This window comes from Heptranchias perlo, chromosome 5 (assembly GCF_035084215.1).
Source record: "Heptranchias perlo isolate sHepPer1 chromosome 5, sHepPer1.hap1, whole genome shotgun sequence".
In the NCBI taxonomy this organism is placed as follows: domain Eukaryota; kingdom Metazoa; phylum Chordata; class Chondrichthyes; order Hexanchiformes; family Hexanchidae; genus Heptranchias; species Heptranchias perlo.
In genome coordinates this window covers 86,266,986-86,287,515 of record NC_090329.1, presented here as the reverse complement: position 1 = coordinate 86,287,515, position 20,530 = coordinate 86,266,986, and the positions used below count along the sequence as shown (strand labels likewise).

Here is a 20,530-nt window from a genome sequence, read left to right as displayed (position 1 = left end):
CGGTCTCATCCTCTAAGGGACCTACGTTTGCCTTAGCCACCCTTTTTCTTTTTATATAACTGTAGAAACTCTTGCTATCTGTTTTTATATTTTTTGCTAATTTATTTTCATCATCTATCTTCCCTTTCTTAATCAATCCTTTCGTTACTTTTTGCTGACTTTTGAAGACTTCTCAATCTTCTATCCTCCCACTAAGTTTGGCTACCTTATATGTCCTTGTTTTTAGTCGGATACTATCCTTAATTTCTTTACTTAGCCATGGATGGCTGTCATTTCTTTTACACTCTTTTTTCCTCAGTGAAATATATATTTTTTGAAAGTTGTAAGATAACTCCTTAAATGAACACCACTGCTCATGTACCGTCTTACCCTTTAATCTATTTTCCCAGTCCACTTTAATCAATTCCGCCCTCATACCATCATAGTCTCCTTTATTCAAGCTCAGTACGCTTGTTTGAGAACCAACCTTCTCACCCTCTAATTGGATATGGAATGTAACCATGTTATGGTCACTCATTCCAAGGGGATCCTTAACTAGGACATTATTAATTGATCCTGGTTCATTACACAGGACCAGGTCCAAGGTTGCTTGCCCCCTTGTAGGATCAGTTACATACTGCTCAAGAAATCCATCCCTAATACACTCAATAAACTCTTCCTCAAGGCTGCCCTGCCCAATTTGATTTGTCCAGTTAATATGATAGTTAAAATCCGCCATAATTATAGCTGTTCCCTTATTACATGCCCCGACTATTTCCTGATTAATACTTCTTCCAGAAGAGTTGCAACTATTAGGAGGCCTATATACTACGCCCACTAGTGTTTTTTTCCCCTTATTATTCCTTATCTCTACCCAAACTGTTTCATTATCCTGATCCTTTGTCCCAATATCATTTCTCTGTATTACAGTGATTCCTTCCTTTATTAACATAGCCACCCCACCTCCCCTTCCTTCCTGCCTGTCTTTCCTGATTGTTAAATACCCTGGCATATTTAATTCCCAGTCGTTGTCACCCTGCAGCCATGTTTCTGTAATGGCCACAAGATCATACCCATACATAGTTATTTGTGCCGTTAACTCGTCCATTTTGTTACGAATGCTACGTGCATTCAGATAAAGAACTTTCAAATATGTTTTGTGACACTTAGTTCCTGCTTTTTCCTTTTTTAACACTTTACCTTTTACTCCATACCTTCTGTCCCTTTCTGACACGCTTTCCTCTGTCTTCCTGCTCAGGTTCCCAACTCCCTGCCACTTTAGTTTAAAACCTCCCCAACAGCACCAGCAAACACTCCCCCTAGGACAGCGGTCCCGGCCCTGCCCAGGTGCAGACCGTCCGGTTTGTACTGGTCCCACCTCCCCCAGAACCGGTTCCAATGCCCCAGGAATTTGAATCCCTCCTCCTTGCACCACTCCTCCAGCCACGTATTCATTTGAAATAGCCTCCTATTTCTACTCTGACTAGCACGTGGCACTGGTTGCAATCCTGAGATTACTACCTTTGAGGTCCTATTTTTTAATTTACCTCCTAACTCCCTATATTCGGCTTTTAGGACCTCATCCCCTTTTTTACCGATATCGTTGGTGCCTATGTGCACCATGACAGCTGGCTGTTCGCCCGCCTCCTCCAAAATGTTCTGTAGCCGCTCCGAGACGTCCTTGACCCTTTTCCTTTTTGAGGAATCAATTCAGAACCGTAAGATCTAGTACAGAGTGAAGGCCACTTTATTTTTTAGGGATGTTGATTTATCTGGAGTAGAAATCAGTTTTCTCTTACTTGGGGTGGACTCTTCCAATTGCACCTGATGCTAACAATTTGTTGATCAGACAATTCCACCATAATGACAAGGCCCAGTAAATGATCTGATTAGATTGTGCTGTGAAGCTTTGTGTACGCTCATGGAATAGACACTCTCTAAGAACCATGTGCCCAAAGTAATTCCTCCCCATTTTGCTGCAAAACTTCATCAGACACCTGGATCTCAGATAGATGAGGAGCATGCTGGAGTCATTGCTGCAAAGCTGGCAGAGGCCTGGACCCATGGGTAGAGCTGCCTGATGTGGATCCTGCCTGGAAAGGTAGCCATTCTGAAGTCCGGGGCTCCACAAACGGCTGTCGCGACATCAGGTTTTGCCATGGCCTGTCAGTTGAGCAAAGAGCATTCCTAATAGAGACTCTGCTTATCATAGCCATTCCTGAAATTTTACACAAATTCTGCTTGTGCTTCTTGAAAACTTGCATCAATTCTTCCACCGGTCCCTGAAAAATATCCTTTCCATCAAAGATTAGCTGCAGTTATTGCTGTTGAAACTCCCACAAACAAAGACAGGCATTGCCATACCATTCTATGAAGCAAAATGTCAAAAGCCACAGATTACCAAGTCCAAGGTGCTACATTTTACTGTAGGAAAGCATCCTGCGTTGATCTTTGATGGGAGGAGCAATGCATGATTGAAAAAGGTACAGCTTTCACGACTGTGTAACTGCATGGCCTTGTGGTGCACAAATCCTGCCCAGTGGGCTTGGTGGCATAACATCCAAACCTGATTACACCCTTACAAATTGATTCATCGACTGAATGAATCCATATTTTCAGTCATAGTCAGAGGGTTGGGGATCGACATCCAATGGGGCTGGGTTTCCTGTCAAGTAAAAACCAAGAGAACAACCACTGACTGTGTGACTGTGGTATTGTACAATGGCTCTGCTGATGCCACTGGATCCTGTAAGCTTGGTCTATTTTGGGAATGGGTCCTGATAATTTACACGTCAGCCAAGTGACTCCAAAGGCAAGTGGACATAAGTAACCTCATGAAAGTCACTGACGTGTAATTTGAAATAAAAACAGAAAATGCTGGAAACACTCAGCAGGTTAGGCAGCATCTGTAGCGAGACAAACATAGAGTTAACATTTCAGGCCGATGACCTTTCATCAGAACTGATTCCCAGCACCTGCAGTACTTGACTTTGAAGTCTAATTTGAGATTTGGAGGAAGGATGCTCATCCTGGGTGTGGGACTCCTGCAGCAAGCACTCAGAGCTTTCAGCAAAAAGATTGAATACTTCTGTAAATTTGGAACTTTGGTTTAATAAACCACCCTCAGGCAGTTGGTCACTGTCTTCCTCCTCTCCTCCTGCACAGGCAAGACTGTTCCTTGTCGCTTGCAAGCTGATAGGGAAGTTCCCGAGTAGACACTTGTGCAGCCACTGACTGCGGAGGTACAGCCTGCCCTCTAAGGGAGGGAGTATGGCTCCAACTGAATCAGCCTAAGTCAGAATGACTTTGTTACGGCAATCAAATCCTTCCTGCAGAGCATTATGCCATTCTCATGATGGATCAGCAGCAGACATCCAGCTACCCTCCACAGAGGAGACAATCAGTGTATGGATTCCACTAAGGATATAAAAGGAACATGCTAATTGTGGGCACGGGGAAGTGGATTATTACTCCATTTCCGGAAGCAATGCTACATTAGCATAGTCTTCTTCAAAACAGTCTTCAAAGGAAAGAATAAACAGATGCCTCTAAAACAGGTGCTCCAATCGAATAGGGCACTGAAGGGGGCTTGTTCTGTATAGTTGCTGTGGATTATTCATCCTCATGGCATAGAGCTGGTGATACCATACCCAGCTCATTTAGAGATACTTTCCCTCAAGGCTTTGGTGGAGTTCTCAGTCCATTTTTTCCAAGGGATGTGTATGTTTGGTGTTTCATCATATTTGCACTATCCATATAGATGTGCAATCCAAAAGGCACCAAATACTAATTAGCACGAGGGAAGTCTCAGCATCACCTTTCTGCACGTGACCAGAATTCCTTTGTTGGGGAGTTCCCTTCTGAGGGAAGCTCCACACTGCTAAACCAATATTTCCCTCCTTAGATAGATCAGGTGCGTTTTGCCTTTGTCTTAAATTATATGCGGCATAACTTGATGCTGACTAGTCCTGTGCACTGAACTGTGCTGGTGAGTTTTTGACACGGGCCAGTGCTTGTGGTTCCCCAGCATCAGTGAGTGACTATAACATTTTAAAGGGAACTAGCAAATATTTGAAAAGTAATATAAAAAGGATGTAGAAAAAGGGCAAGGAAATGGGATTAAATAGCTCCAGTTGAAGATCGAGCACCAGCACAAGAATAATGGACCAAACGGCATCCTTCTCTAATTTCTTCACAGGGCTCGACAACTCCCTGTTGTACATTACCCAACACTCATTAGTGACTCAGAATGACCATCATTCTTTTGCTTGTAAGATTTGTCAATTTTCTCTTTACATTTCCTTTTGATGTAAACGTGCTAGGCAGTGGTTTCATGTTTCAATCAAACATTTTAAGCATCAATTGTGCACACCACCAATTATGAATAGGCTTCAGGAGGACTTGACAAGTTAGCAGATTGAATAGATTTTTTTTTATTCGTTCATGGGATGTGGGCGTCGCTGGCGAGGCCGGCATTTATTGCCCACCGTAATTGCCCTTGAGAAGATGGTGGTGAGCCGCCTTCTTGAACCGCTGCAGTCCGTGTGATGAAGGTTCTCCCACAGTGCTGTTAGGAAGGGAGTTCCAGGATTTTGACCCAGCGATGATGAAGGAACGGCGATATATTTCCAAGTCGGGATGGTGTGTGACTTGGAGGGGAACGTGCAGATGGTGTTGTTCCCAAGTGCCTACTGCTCTTGTCCTTCTAGGTGGTAGAGGTCGCGGGTTTGGGAGGTGCTGTCGAAGAAGCCTTGGCGAGTTGCTGCAGTGCATCCTGTGAATGGTACACACTGCAGCCACAGTGTGCCGGTGGTGAAGGGAGTGAATGTTTAGGGTGGTGGATGGGGTGTCAATCGAGTGGGCTGCTTTGTCCTGGATGGTGTTGAGCTTCTTGAGTGTTGTTGGAGCTGCACTCATCCAGGCAAGTGGAAAGTATTCCAACACACTCCTGACTTGTGCCTAGTAGACGGTGGAAAGTATTTAGGGAGTCAGGTAGTGAGTCACTCGCCGCAGAATACCCAGCCTCTGACCTGGTCTTGTAGCCACAGTTTTTATGTGGCTGGTCCAGTTAAGTTTCTGGTCAATGGTGACCCCCAGGATGTTGATTGTGGGGGATTTGGCGATGGTAATGCCGTTGAATGTCAAGAGGAGGTGGTTAGATTCTCTCTTGTTGGAGATGGTCATTGCCTGGCACTTGTCTGGCACGAATGTTACTTGCCACTTATCAGCCAAAGCCAGGTCTTGCTGCACGCGAGCACGGACTGCTTCATTATCTGAGGCCTTGCGAATGGAACCGAACACTGTGCAATCATCAGCGAACATCCCCATTTCTGACCTTATGATGGAGGGAAGGTCATTGATGAAGCAGCTGAAGATGGTTGAGCCGAGGACACTGCCCTGAGGAACTCCTGCAGCAATGTCCTGGGGCTGAGATGATTGGCCTCCAACAACCACTACCATCTTCCTTTGTGCTAGGTATGACTCCAGCCACTGGAGAGTTTTTCTCCTGATTCCCACTGACTTCAATTTTACTAGGACTCCTTGGTGCCACACTCGGTCAAATGCTGCCTTGATGTCAAGGGCAGTTACTCTCACCTCACCTCTGGAATTCAGCTCTTTTGTCCACGTTTGGACCAAGGCTGTAATTAGGTCTGGAGCAGAGAGGTCCTGGCAGAACCCAAACTGAGCAACGGTGAACAGGTTATTGGTGAGTAAGTCCCGCTCGATAGCACTGTCGACGACACCTTTCGTCACTTTGCTGATGATTGAGTGTAGGCTGATGGGGCAGTAATTGGCCGGATTCGATTTGTCCTGCTTTTTGTGGACAGGACATACCTGGGCAATTTTCCACATTGTCGGGTAGATGCCAGTGTTGTAACTGTACTGGAACAGTTTGGCTAGAGGCGCGGCTAGTTCTGGAGCACACGTCTTCAGCACTACAGCTGGGATGTTGTCAGGGTCCATAGCCTTTGCTGTATCCAGTGCACTCAGCCGTTTTTTGATATCACATGGAGTGAATCGAATTGGCTGAAAACTGGCTTCTGTGATGGTGGGGATATCGGTAGGAGGCCGAGATGGATCATCCACTCAGCACTTCTGGCTGAAGATGGTTGCAAATACTTCAGCCTTGGCTTTTGCACTCATGTGCTGGACTCTGCCATCATTGAGGATGGGGATGTCTACAGAGCCTGCTCCTCCCGTTAGTTGTTTAATTGTCCACTACCATTCAAGACTGGATGTGGCAGGACTGCAAAGCTTTGATCTGATCCGTTGGTTGTGGAATCGCTTAGCTCTGTCTATAGCATGTTGCATGTTGCTTCCGCTGTTTAGCATGCATGTAGTCCTGAGTTGTAGCTTCACCAGGTTGGCACCTCATTTTTAGGTACGCTTGGTGCTGCTCCTGGCATGCTCTTCTACATTCCTCATTGAACCAGGGTTGATCCCCTGGCTTGTTGGTAATGGTAGAGTGAGGAATATGCCGGGCCATGAGGTTACAGATTGTGCTGGAATACAATTCTGCTGCTGCTGATGGCCCACAGCGCCTCATGGATGCCCAGTTTTGAGCTGCTAGATCTGTTCTGAATCTATCCCATTCAGCACGGTGATAGTGCCACACAACACGTTGGATGGTGTCCTCAGTGCGAGGACAGGACTTCATCTCCACGAGGACTGTGCGGTGGTCACTCCTACCAATACTGTCATGGACTGATGCATCTGCGACAGGTAGATTGGTGAGGACGAGGTCAAGTCGGTTTTTCCCTCGTGTTGGTTCGCTCACCACCTGCCTCAGGCCCAATCAGGCAGCTATGTCCTTCAGGACTCGGCCAACTTGGTCAGTAGTGGTGCTATCGAGCCACTCTTGGTGTATGTTATAATCTTGATATATGTCACTCTTGATATATGTTAATTGAAATTTAGTGCCATCTTGGCTCAGTTGGTAGCACTCGTCACTTAGTTTGGAAAGTTATGAATTCAAGCCTCACTTCAAGACCAACAAATAATTTAAATTGATACTTCAGTGCAATACCAAAGGAATGCTGCATTCTCGGAAGTGCTGTCTTCCTGATGAGACGTTAAACTGATGCCCTATTCAGATGGTTGTAAAAGATCCTATGGCACTATTCAAAGAGCAGGTAAGTTCTCCTAGTCTCCTGCCCAAATTGTATCACTCAACCAATACCACCAAAACAGATTAACTGTTCATTTATCTCATTGCTGTTTATGGGACCTTGCTGTGCACAAACTGGCTACTGCATCTGCCTACATAACAACAGTGATTGCACTTCAGAAGTAATTCACTGGTTGTGAGATATTTGGGGATCTCCAAAGGTGCTGTATAAATGCAAGTTATTTCTTTCTATTGCAGGAAAAATAAAGATGTGACATTTACACCCAATGGTAAAACTTTAAAAGGGCTAGAGGAGCAGGGAAACTTAGGTGCTCAAATGCACAAATCTTTAAAATTGGGAGGAAAAGCTGATAAAAAGGTAAAAATAAGTGTGAAGTATTTTGGGTTTTATAAATAGGGTATTGAGTACAAACACAATGAGGTAATGCTAAACCTAAACAAATCATTGGTTCTGCCCTGGTTAGAACACTGTGTCCAGTTTTGGGTGCCCTGCTTTAGAGAGGATATCAAGGACATGGGGAGAATGCAGGAAAGATTCATTCGGAGAGCAGGAATGAGAGGCTTTAATTATGAAGAGAAACTAGAGAAACTGGGTTTCTTTTCATTACAACAGAGAAAGTGAAGGAGATCTGATTGAGGTCTTCAAAATTATGAAGGGTTTTGATATGATAAATAAGGAAAAACTATTTCCACTGCGTGGTGAGTCGATAACCAGAGTGCATAAATTTATTTTCATCACCAAAATAACAAAGAGAGAGGTTACGGGAATTTTTTTTATGCAGAGGTTTTTTAGGATATGGAACACCCTACCAGAATCCATAACATAAAAAGGAACAACTGCAAATGCTGGAAATCCAAAATGAAAGAAGAAAATATTGGAAATGCACGATAGGCATGATGGGCCAAACAGCCTCCCTTTGTCCAGTAAAATTTGAGGACTCATGCATTTTGCCAATTTTTGAAGCCTTTTGCAGAAGTTGAAGTAGGCACACAAAGGTAGATTTTCTGATTGAATGCACCAATACCACAGACAAGGAGTGGAGAATCGGGTGAGTAGACCAGCTGGCAGGAAGAAAAAATTGCCAGCGTGCTCTTGTTCATTAGAGCCCCAAATTCAATGCAAATTTATGTAAATAGCATTGAGCCGTGATTTTCTGTAATTTTCGCTGGAAATGCACTGACAACTTTGCAGGCCGACAGAAAATGGCCACTACAGGGAAGGCACATTTTACCCTTTGGAGCGTTGGATATTTGAAGGTGTGCTGTACTGATTCCTGTTGGAGTTCAAATTTATTAGTGCTTTTACATTAATTTTCCTGATTTTTTACCGTGGCATAACTTGTAGCTTTTGCTTAGCGTTTCTTTTTTGTATTTTTCATCCCAGTTTTGCCACTATAGTACTATTGCCGGCTTTCATTTTATTTTCAGCAATAAAATATTGGAGGGTGGGAATTTTTCTTGCACTGAGAGATTTAGATAGTTCTGCCTCTCTCCAGTTCTTTGGCTCTCTCTCCCAACATTCTGCAAGATCTCACTTTTCAATCTACTACTCCCCCAACTTTTTTTGAAGAACCACTCAACCTGCTTTTACAAAAGTCTCACTAACTTTTTTTTTTATTCGTTCATGGGATGTGGGCGTCGCTGGCAAGGCCAGCATTTATTGCCCATCCATAATTGCCCTTGAGAAGGTGGTGGTGAGCCGCCTTCTTGAACCGCTGCAGTCCGTGTGGTGAAGGTTCTCCCACAGCGCTGTTAGGAAGGGAGTTCCAGGATTTTGACCCAGCGACGATGAAGGAACGGCGATATATTTCAAAATCGGGATGGTGTGTGACTTGGAGGGGAACGTGCAGGTGGTGTTGTTCCCATGTACCTGCTGCTCTTGTCCTTCTAGATGGTAGAGGTCGTGGGTTTGGGAGGAGGTGCTGTCGAAGAAGCCTTGGTGAGTTTCTGTAGTGCATCCTGTGGATGGTACACATTGCAGCCACTATGCTTAGGGTGGTGGATGGGGTGCCAATCAAGCGGGCTGCTTTGTCCTGGATGGTGTCGAGCTTCTTGAGTGTTGTTGGAGCTGCACTCATCCAGGCAAGTGGAGAGTATTCCAACACACTCCTGACTTGTGCCTTGTAGATGGTGGAAACTCATCTTCCCTGTGCTGCTCCCAACATAGAAACTCCATTGTTTCAAGAAGTAGAGTGAAAAAGAAACTGTTGAGACAACAAAAAGGGGAAAGAGGAGGAAGGGAGAATGATGATACTGAAAACAAAAGTGAAGGGGAAAGAGCAGGAAAGAACATGTAAGTAAAGATGGAGAACAAGAAAGAAACAGAAATGAAGACTTACCACCACCAGTATCCTTAGCTTTAGAGGCATGAGAGTTTCTTTTTGGTGGGGCACCCAAAAAAAAGTTTATGAACCACTGAATCAGATAGATTTGTTCCAATTTCTTGTGGAAAATTGCAACTGATTTGAGCCAGCATTGAATGAAGGTGTGCAAGTGGTGCATGTGTATGGTATCCCTACAATCATTCTGTCAATGTTTAACAATACTTTTCTTAAGAGGATCGCAATATATTTGTGATGCAGTTAAATTAATTACCACAAGGGGTCATGAATGCATTAAAGATCATGAATATGACTAGAAAGTATTATTTTAAAAGATAGGCAGGAAACAAAATAAAACTGAGAGCAAACCAAAATTTGCCAGTCAGGTTATTTAAATTACAACTGGTGCTGGTCCTTTCGTGAAAAGGTCCTTATGGAAAGTGTTACCGTCCAATTTTCTTCTGTGGGAATGAGGTGAAGGGGAAGTGGAAGGGAGAATTCCGGATATCAACATATAAATATATCAATTTACTGTGTTCAGGTCTCTCTGTTGCCAAGCAGGATCACTACCTAGAATTTGTGAATCCGAGTAAAAAGGGGACCTCTGAGCCTGCTTCCTAAAATCATCGAGGAAGTCCCCAAAAAGAATGTGTTCAGAAGGGAGAGATCTGGATTAAAAGTGGCTGATCAAGATGGTGGAGTGATGAATTGTGACCCTTATTGGTTTATTGTACAAGAACAACAAAGTCTGGCACAAAAAGGTTGTTTGGCCCATCATCAAGTCCACTCCATCAGACTATGCCATATTCTACCAGGCAGAGGCTGGCATCAGTATGCAAGAAATGTAGCAAAATTATTCCTAACTCAACCAAGCAAAAAAAGAAAACTGCACTTTAGATTAAAGGTGAATGGAGGCTGCACGCCTCCTGAAATGCAACCATTTTTCCTGCAGCAATTCCACAATTTGAACAGTCTGGAATCTGTTAGTGACAGACCTGTGGGGTTATTCTAATACTGCCTCAGGAGAAGTAGGCAGTGAAGCCAGCTTCTGAATATTCCCAGTATTTACAATTAGCCCCCAGGTTTCTTTTATTAGAATTACATTAATGAAAGCATGCCCATATACAGTCTGTGTTAACAGGACTCTTTTTATTTAATGTCAATGCAAAGATGCCAGATAGATGGGGAACTCATAACCTGGTCAGACCAAATTGCAGATTCTTGGCAAAAAGACTAAATGGGAAGAAGACGGTCACTCTGACTTCACTGCAGAAGCTGTATGTAAGATTCCATGTATGCAATGCTCATGGGTACATGATACCGTAGAATCTCAGTACATGGAAGCAAGTGACAGTCTCTCCTTTTACTTCCAGACAGCTTTGTGCCAATGTTCATATCCATGATGTTCAGGTACAGTAGTGTTGTGGTTATGGCATTGACTTAGCAACCCAGAGATCAAGTGTTCAAATACCACCATGGCAAATTGCAAAATTGAATAATGCTGGTAAATTATGAGCTACTATTAGAAAAAAAATAAATCAGACTGTTGTAAAATCCAACCGCCTCACTGATGTCCTTCAAAAACAGTCTCTCCCTTTGCTTCCAGACAACCAACAGGAGAGGAGGGAACATGCCAGATCTGGCCTACATGCGACTCCAGTCTCGCAATATATGTTTTACTCTTAAAGACCTCTAGTGGCCTATCAATCCATTCAGTTGTAAAAGGATCACTGCAAAACAGAATCATAAGAGATATATCCAAGAGATCAATTGGCAAAAGATCAGGACAACACTCAGGTAGTCCCAGCCCAGTTGATCCTCCAAAGTCTTCATTACTAAAATCTGAGGACTGGTGCACAGGTCCTACAGCCTAGTTAAGCAATAGCCTGACATATTTGTAGTCTCAGAATCATATCTGTCAGCCAATATCCCCGACTGCTCCATCGCTATCATTGAGTATGTCGTGTCCCATCAGAGGTGGGGCCACAGTGGCATACAGTTGGATGGGCATGGCCCTGGAAGCCAACAACGTTGACACCAGACCACATGAAGTCAAATAAGGCTAAGTGAGAGGGAATCAACACGAGAGAGTAGCATATTTGACTTTGTCCACAACAACCTACCTGTCGCAGACACATCTGTCCAAGGATCAATACCTACTTCCGCCCTACTGAAGAATGAGTACTCACTCATGTTGAATTAAAGGATTCTTTGATTGATATTTTTCACAGCCCTATATATACTGGAGCAATACACCTGGATTGGAGGATAGCAAGGGTAGTTCCAACATTTCGGTAATAAATTTTAAAGACAACAGTGCCAGCACCAGCAGGACATCCAAAGTCCACAACGTCTGTATTGAAATCACAAAAAAGTACCTAGAACTCAAAAGAATATGGGGTCACATCATTATAGTCTTTCACCATCTCACAAATGTAACTATACTTGAGTAAGTTGTATTGTCAAAGAAACAAACAAAACATTCAGCTTAGATGTGAATGGCTACCAGCAATAAATATATGATTTGACTTCTTGGGAACTTCACCAAAGCAAATCCTTTTACAAACCCTTATGATATCTGGGTTATGAATACTAACTATAGCATCATGATTCCATGCTTCATTCTTTATATGGTGTGGAAACATCATTATAGAATTTCACCGTGGTTCCAGTTCCTAACAACAAGATTGTCCTTTTATGATAATACTTTGTTAAACGATTCATGACAGGCCTGCAATGAAACTTTCATGATAATAAAATCAAATTATGTTATTATGTTTGAAAGTAGATTTTGAGATCCCAGACATTTTAGCCATTTCAGAGACCACTAAGGGGAATCAAAGATAGAATGTACTTTTATTAGCATTATAGCTTCACTTTGCAAAGTGTTATTTAAAATGTACATTTGACAGGTGCAGCTGAATGTACATTACAGGTTGTGGGAACACAGTGATCTCACTCAGGGCTTTTAGTCACTACTGCTTGTTCTCTCACCGCACTGAAATGGAAGGTTTTGATGAATTATTAGAGCATCACTGGCAGAGGGAAATATACACACAACACAGGACAAGCAGTTAGCACCTCATGTGAAACCCGTTGCAGTTGAGTTTAATAAAAAGTATAAATGTTTCCTCCTTACATACAGGAAATGGTCATTTTTAATTTAAAAAATATTTGCTTGATGGGTAGTTTGGGTTCAATTGAAATTAAGATAGTATCAACTTATGCTAAAATATTTAGTATTATCTTGCTATTGTAAGAATGTTGGGGATAGGAGTAAAATGGACATCTCTTGTTTGGCCATATTAATCATCCAGCATTGTGGATTATTCTTGATTGCTTTTTCTTAAAGTGGAAAATTACTGGCATAACACAATCACTGAACTTGGATGATTCAAACCACAAGACAGTTACAAGCTGCCTGCCTGACACCATCACACGAGAGGACACCACCCACCAGGTGCATGGTTCATACTCCTGTGACTCAGCCAACGTTGTCTACCTCATACGTTGCAGGAAAGGATGCCCCAGAGCATGGTACATTGGCGAGACCATGCAGACGCTGCGACAACGGATGAACGGACACCGCGCAACAATCACCAAACAGGAGGGTTCCTTCCCAGTCGGGGAACACTTCAGCAGTCAAGGACATTCAGCCACCGACCTTCGGGTAAGCGTACTCCAAGGCGGCCTTCGAGACACACGACAATGCAAAATCGTCGAGCAGAAATTGATAGCCAAGTTCCGCACCCATGAGGACGGCCTCAACCGGGATCTTGGGTTCATGTCACGCTACACGTTACCCCACCAGCGAACAAATGTTGTCTGTTTTTAATATAACGGGTCAGTTGCTGTCTTTTCTATGTTTCTACCTCTCTATCTCTGTTTTTTTTTGTTTTTTGGTGATTTGTATATTCGGAGACCTTGCAGGTAACACCTGTCTGTCTGCACACTGATTGCCTTGGCAACGGGCAGTTGAAAAAACTGTCTGGACTCACCAAGCATTGTTCTGTGAATTATAAATGCGATTTCATTTCGAGGATTTCATTTCCAACAACGTTCACCTGAGGAAGGAGGAAGCCTCCAAAAGCTTGTGAATTTAAAATAAAATTGCTGGACTATAACTTGGTGTTGTAAAATTGTTTACAATTGACTCAGGAAAGATAGCGGAACAATGGTTCCGAGATAGCAGCAGAAAAAACAGTGACTCTTAGGTACAATGGAGAGACAGATAAGACAGTTAAGAGAAAAAACATTGGCTTTAGGAACAATGGCTAGACAGTTAAAACAGTTAAGGGAAAAAACATTAACTTTGCTAACCACCTGGAGGTTTGTGAAAAACAATTCCTGTTTGAAAGGGTGTATGTGACTAGAAGTGTATAAAGGAAGGGCTCATCACTGGTTAGAGTTGGAGGGGTCGAGGAGCCGCACCGGAAAGGGCCAGCTGGACTACGCACTCTACCCAGAGGAGGAATGGGGTAATATTGTTTTACTTCTCTGTAAATTACTGATAAATACTGAAATGTATTAATACTTGCTTGTGCTTGATGTAAAAGACTATTGTACCCAATTTGGTGTCACCTCTGAATCTCTTACACTATGTGTACAATCTCCTGAGATTAATTTCCAACAAGAATTCAACTGGTGCCTATCATTTTGTTCTTGCAAAGCAAACAATTCTGTACCTGTCCTGTATATGCAAAATCCAGAGCTTGTTTCAGACCCAGGCTGGTCACTCCATGTAGGCTCACTTCCTCAGCAACACTCTCCACCATACACAGGCTAAACATGGCCTGAAAACAGAGGTGAAATAAATTTATCTCAAGGGTCAATTTCAAAGAATGCACGAAAGACGTGTAAGTATTCTAAGTTTTATTATCACCATGTACATTTAGAGTTAATATCTTACAATCACCAAAATAGCGCAGGTGCATACTTAATGCTGGGGCTGCAATTCACATTTTCAATATGGTCTGTGGTTCAGCAAGTATTAACATTGAATTAACAATAGATCATCTTTTTGACACAAATACCAGTGTGATCCTGCTTCATTTGATGAAGGGCCGAGGTGGTGATCTTATAGTCTTCAAGGATCAATGTAAATTAGATCTTACTTCGGTGAGGAAGAAGGGAAGTTTAACTGTAGGTTGAAGTCACTGAAGATGAGTCATTCAGTGCAGAGACTAAATGAGGAGAGGGGTAAGGTAATTTAGGTGAGGAAGGCAACTAAGGGCTTGGAAGGTGATAGACAATAAGGATTGAAAGAAGAGGCAAGAAGAATGGTGGACATTGGGGTCGTAAAAAAAAAAGGAGAACGTACTGGTGGGGTAAGAGGGCAAATCAAGATGGAATCTGAAAATATCAACTATGCCGGCGCCCCACCAGTTACAGTAGGGGGCATGTAGCTAGCTGGGGCAGCCTCGGTGAGGAAAAGGAATCATAGTCAGAGCCAGGTTTCCATCAAGACTGGGATGTTTATAGGCTCATTCAAAATGAGGTTGTGGATGAAAAGAACCTTGTTTGCAAAGGAATAAACATTTTGAAGGAAAACGCAGAGAGGATGAGTAGTGGGAATCGGGAAGTGGAGAGAGGGCCAGGGAGATGAGTGAGATTTAGTCCCGGAATGGGAGCGGGGGGGGGGGGGGGGGGAGAGGAGGAGGAGGAGGAGGAGTGGCAGGAGGTACAATAGTTGAGGAAAATTAAGCAAATGGCATTGCTGCTCTGAGAAATAATGGCAGATGCCATAGTGGGCAGAACAGAGGATACCTAAAGTACAGCAGCAGAAAACCATGGGCTCACCAAAGAGGTACTCAAGCCTAGGACAGTGGAGTAGCAGCAGATGTAATGGGGGATCAGAACCAGGTGCTGTAAGAAGGAGAAATGGGTAGAATTTACAAGAGGGACAGGAAGAGGAAGAGGGGATGAAGAGGAGAAGGGATATAGAAGAACTCGCAGTCAGCAGAAAGGCAGTAGAGCTTGTGTCCAGAGTGGCAACAAAATAAATAGATTAAGATGATTTATAGATGTCGACATGTCAAATATATAGTGGCCAAGTGGTAATTGGGGTTCAGGGCCTGATTGCCAGGCCTTCAGGGTCTGACTGACCACTGGGAGTTCAGTGTTCAGACTCTACTGTGTCTGACGGGCTGTTGAGGTCTGGACCCTAAGCCAGCTGGATGTCAGACAATTTCGGGTAGGGGGAGGGGGCAGAATTTCTACCGGGTCTTCCATGATTATTTAATCCATACAGGTGTGTGTATTAACATTTTTATGAATAAAACGTACAGGAGCCAAAAATCCTTAGACCTGCTTCACCATCATAAGGGCAGCAGGGCAACAATCCCACTGCTACTGTGACCTCTGCTCCTGGCTCTGCCAAAGTGTCTGGGATCAGCTGATTTAAAAATCTCTAGTGGGCTCCCATGCCAGTATGGGTACAAATTCGGGGGGGGGGGCGGGAAGGTGTGACACTGTGGGGGGGGGGGGTGGGTGCTACTGCACAGGCCAGTGCGGCCAACTCAAAAGTATTTTAAAATGTGGGAGTCAGCCATCTTTTTAAGAGGTTTGATTTACCTGATGCTGCCAGTAGTCTTCTGGGGTGTTCCAGGCCAAGATGCAGGCCTGGACACCCTGTTGGGTCTCACTTTCACATTTTCATGGACTTGGACACTGGTATCTATCAGGCAACCAATCATTGAACACTTGAGGCAGAAGTCATGGGAATTCTAGAAGGGGACTTTATCCGGATATCATGGGGCAGATGGAACTTCTTCAGGCTACAGGTGAAATTCCCTTTGGCCTCTTATCTAGGTGCAAACAGTGTTTCTGGGTCCTGCCCAATTTCCTATCCCTGTCAGACCTCTTCTGCCCTCTACTTTAACTTGCCCCAAATTTCCCTGGGGCCTGGGTGCAATGCCCAGGGAAATTTGAGGCAATCATTCCGAATCAAATCCCCCCCACCCGCCCCTTTCATCAATCCTTTATTGACCTGGGAACAAGAGCAGAACTGGAATTATTGTTGACTTCTTACATGATAAAGGTGATCTAGCCAAGCTCAGGCCATCTGTCTGGCTCTAAATTAGCTCAGGATTAACAAATAAGATGATTTGGAGACAAGGCAAGACGACAGGCTTAAGTGTTTATATTCGGTTGCTATGGATTTGTAGCACACTTTAACTACAGTAGAGAATGTACATAAATATTGTGAAAGTTGTTTTTTTTAAAAATCAGATTTCTTTTTAAGAAAAAAAAAATCGAGTTTTGCCAAGTGCTTTTCACCTACCCAAACTCCACCCAGAGTTTCTCACCAAGATATCCTCACTCCTTTCCTCCCTCAGCCTCTGCACTGAGCAACTCCTCATCCTCGATGATTTCAACCTCCATTTCAACTCAACTTGCCCTCTCTCCTCTGAGTTCATTGCCCTCCTGTCCTCCCTTAACCTCTCCCTCCATATAAACTCTCCTACTCATATTCACGGCTCCCTCAACCGTGCCATCTCATGTAGCCTCTCTATTCCTATAGTCTCAATCACAGACAAAGTCATCTCTGATCACTTCTCCCTTCCAACACCACTTTCTTCTGCGTTCACTCCTGGAAAAACCTCTCCCAAGTCACTTTCAAACTCCCAACTGTGTAGCCTTTGGTCCTCCATTTGTTATGCTTCTTCTGCAGCTGTTGATCTGCTTAATCACTCCCTCATGTCCACCTTTGATGCCCTTGTCCCCAGTAAAACCCTTACTCTCCCTCCATAGTCATTCCCCTCAGTTTAGCCCCCATCTTCATTCCCTTATGTCCGAGAAGCGCAGACCTGCATGTGTATGGCACACAACAGGTTTAGCCATTCGTCACCAGATATGGCTGGACCAGATCAAGCGCTATTGGGCTTTGCTCTCCTCTACCAAAACTGATTACTACTCCAGGATCATCTTGGAATGCAAAGATAACCCCCAGCTTCTTTTCTCCACTATCAACTGCCTCCTTAAATCCCTCTCCCTTTCCTTGTCACTAAGATTGAGACCATCTGTTCAGCTGCCTCTGCCACATCCCTCCCTTTCCCACCAAGCCAAGCCTCCCGCAATGATTTCCCCTACCCTAGCCCTGAACCTGCATCTTTTTCTAATTTCTCTCCCATCAACCCTCATGCCCTCTCCCAGCTCATCTTGTCCATGAGACCCACCTCCTGCTCTCTTGACTCTATTCCCACTAAACTGTTGACCATCTAACTTCCCTTCCTTGGCCCCCATGCTAGTTGACATTGTAAACAGTTCCCTCTGCTCAGGTATTGTCCTGCTCCCTTTCAAATCTGCAGTCATTACCCCCCTTCCTCAAAAAACCCACCCTTGATCCCTCTGTCTCCAATCTCCCTTTCCTCTCCAAAGTCCTCGAACTTGTCATCTCCCAAATCCATGCCCATCGTTCCCGCAACTCCATGCTTGAACTTTTCCAATCGGGTTTCCGCACCTGCCACAGCACTGAAACTGCCCTAATCAGTCACAAATTACATCTTCTGTGACTGTAGAGCACCATCCCTCCTCAGCCTCTCTGCAGCCTTTGATACAGTCAACCGCACCATCCTACTCCGACACCTCTCCTCCGTTGTCCAGCTGAGTGGCACTGCCCTCGTCTGGTTCCACTCTTCCCTAACCAATCGTAGTCAGAGAATCTTCTGCAATGGCTTCTCTTCCCAGCCCGACATCATTACCACAGTGTCAGCAGTGGCTTAGTGGTAGCACTCTCGCTTCTGAGTCAGAAGGTTGTGAGTTCAAGTCCCACTCTAGGATAACACTCCAGTGCAGTACTGAGGGAATACTAAAATGGGTAGAAGCAACTTCAAGGTTGTAAATCATATCTGAGCAATCAAATTATAAACCACCTCAATTAATGATCAAATCTGTAGAGATCAGTTAATTCTGCACTACCATGAGATTGCTTTGGCAGATAAGGCATAGGAGAATCCAAAGAGCTTGTACAAATACAAATACAAAAGAGTAACTAGGGAGAGAGTAGGGCCTCTTAAGGATCAACAAGGTCATCTATGTGCGGAACCACAAGAGATGGGTGAGATCCTAAATGAATATTTCACATCGGTATTTACGGTTGAGAAAGGCATGGATGTTAGGGAACTTGGGGAAATAAATAGTGATGTCTTGAGGAGTGTACATATTACAGAGAGGGAGGTGCTGGAAGTCTTAACGCGCATCAAGGTAGATAAATCTCCGGGACCTGATGAAATGTATCCCAGGACGTTATGGGAGGTTAGGGAGGAAATAGCGGGTCCCCTAGCATAGATATTTGAATCATCGACAGCTACAGGTGAGGTGCCTGAAGATTGGAGGGTAGCAAATGTTGTGCCTTTGTTTAAGAAGGGCGGCAGGGAAAAGCCTGACATCTGTAGTGGGTAAGTTGTTAGAGGGTATTCTGAGAGACCGGATCTACAGGCATTTGGAGAGGCAGGGACTGATTAGGAACAGTCAGCATGGTTTTGTGAGTGGAAAATCATGTCTCACGAATTTGATTGAGTTTTTTGAAGGGGTAACCAAGAAGATAGATGAGGGCTGTGCAGTAGACGTGGTCTACATGGACTTCAGCAAAGCCTTTGACAAGGTACCGCATGGTAGGTTGTTACATAAGGTTAGATCTCACGGGATCCAAGGTGAGGTAGCCAATTGGATACAAAATTGGATTGACGACAGAAGACAGAGGGTGGTTGTAGAGGGTTGTTTTTCAAACTGGAGGCCTGTGACCAGCGGTGTGCCTCAGGGATCGGTGCTGGGTCCGCTGTTATTTGTTATTTATATTAAATGATTTGGATGAGAATTTAGGAGGCATGGTTAGTAAGTTTGCAGATGACACCAAGATTGGTGGCATTGTGGACAGTGAAGAAGGTTATCTGGGATTGCAACGGGATCTTGATAAATTGGGCCAGTGGGCTGATGAATGGCAGATGGAGTTTAATTTAGATAAATGTGAGATGATGCATTTTGGTAGATCGAATCAGACCAGGACCTACTCCGTTAATGGTAGGGCGTTGGGGAGAGTTATAGAACAAAGAGATCTAGGAGTACAGGTTCATAGCTCCTTGAAAGTGGAGTCACAGGTGGATAGGGTGGTGAAGAAGGCATTCAGCATGCTTGGTTTCATTGGTCAGAACATTGAATACAGGAGTTGGGATGTCTTGTTGAAGTTGTACAAGACATTAGTAAGGCCACACTTGGAATACTGTGTACAGTTCTGGTCACCCTATTATAGAAAGGATATTATTAAACTAGAAAGAGTGCAGAAAAGATTTACTAGGATGCTACCGGGACTTGATGGTTTGACTTATAGGGAGAGGTTGGATAGACTGAGACTTTTTTCCCTGGAGAGTAGGAGGTTTAGGGGTGATCTTATAGAAGTCTATAAAATAATGAGGGGCATAGATAAGGTAGATAGTCAAAATCTTTTCCCAAAGGTAGGAGAGTCTATAACGAGGGGGCATAGATTTAAGGTGAGAGGGGAGAGATACAAAAGGGACAACCCAGATTTTCATCTGGAAGAGAGGGTCATGGCTAAACCATACCTCCTCCTCCCAGAAATTTCTCTCAGTGAAGATGGGGGGAGTGTAGTCCACCAAACCTTACCTTCCCGGACCCCTACATTGCCATCAGTGGGAGGAAGGGCATGTGGGGGTGGAAGCTACAGCTCCCTTCACTGAAATTCTTCTCAGTAAGGTGGTTGTGGGGGAGGGAGGCTTGGAGTGGCCTGCACATTCACTAATCATGGTCCTGATATTTATTCTTACTGTAGTTATACAGGGCCTTGGTGAAACCACACCTGGAGTATTGTGTGCAGTTTTGGTCTCCTTACCCAAGAAAGGATATACTTGCCATAGAGGGGGTGCAGCGAAGATTCATCAGGCTGATTCCTGGGATGGCAGGACTGTCGTATGAGGAGAGATTGGGTCGACTCGGCCTGTATTCACTCGAGTTTAGAAGAATGAGAAGGGATCTCATTGAAACGTATAAAATTCTGACAGGGCTAGACAGACTGGATGCAGGGAGAATGTTTCCCCTGGCTGGGGGATCCAGAATGAGGGGTCACAGTCTCAGGATACGGGGAAGG

General features: G+C 44.1%; 1 protein-coding gene across 7 annotated transcripts in view; it reads right to left on the bottom strand.

Annotated features, from left to right (window-relative positions):
• The window catches only part of klhl32 (kelch-like family member 32), a 184,798-nt gene that overhangs the window by 145,225 nt on the left and 19,043 nt on the right, over window positions 1–20,530 (bottom strand). For 5 of the 7 annotated variants that reach the window (XM_067983834.1, XM_067983839.1, XM_067983837.1 and 2 more), the window contains exon 3: window positions 14,115–14,222. The exons of the other annotated variants lie outside the window; for them this stretch is intronic. In XM_067983834.1, coding sequence (XP_067839935.1) covers window positions 14,115–14,222 — 108 coding nt within the window. The remainder of the gene's footprint in view (window positions 1–14,114; window positions 14,223–20,530) is intronic. 7 annotated transcript variants of the gene reach the window in all.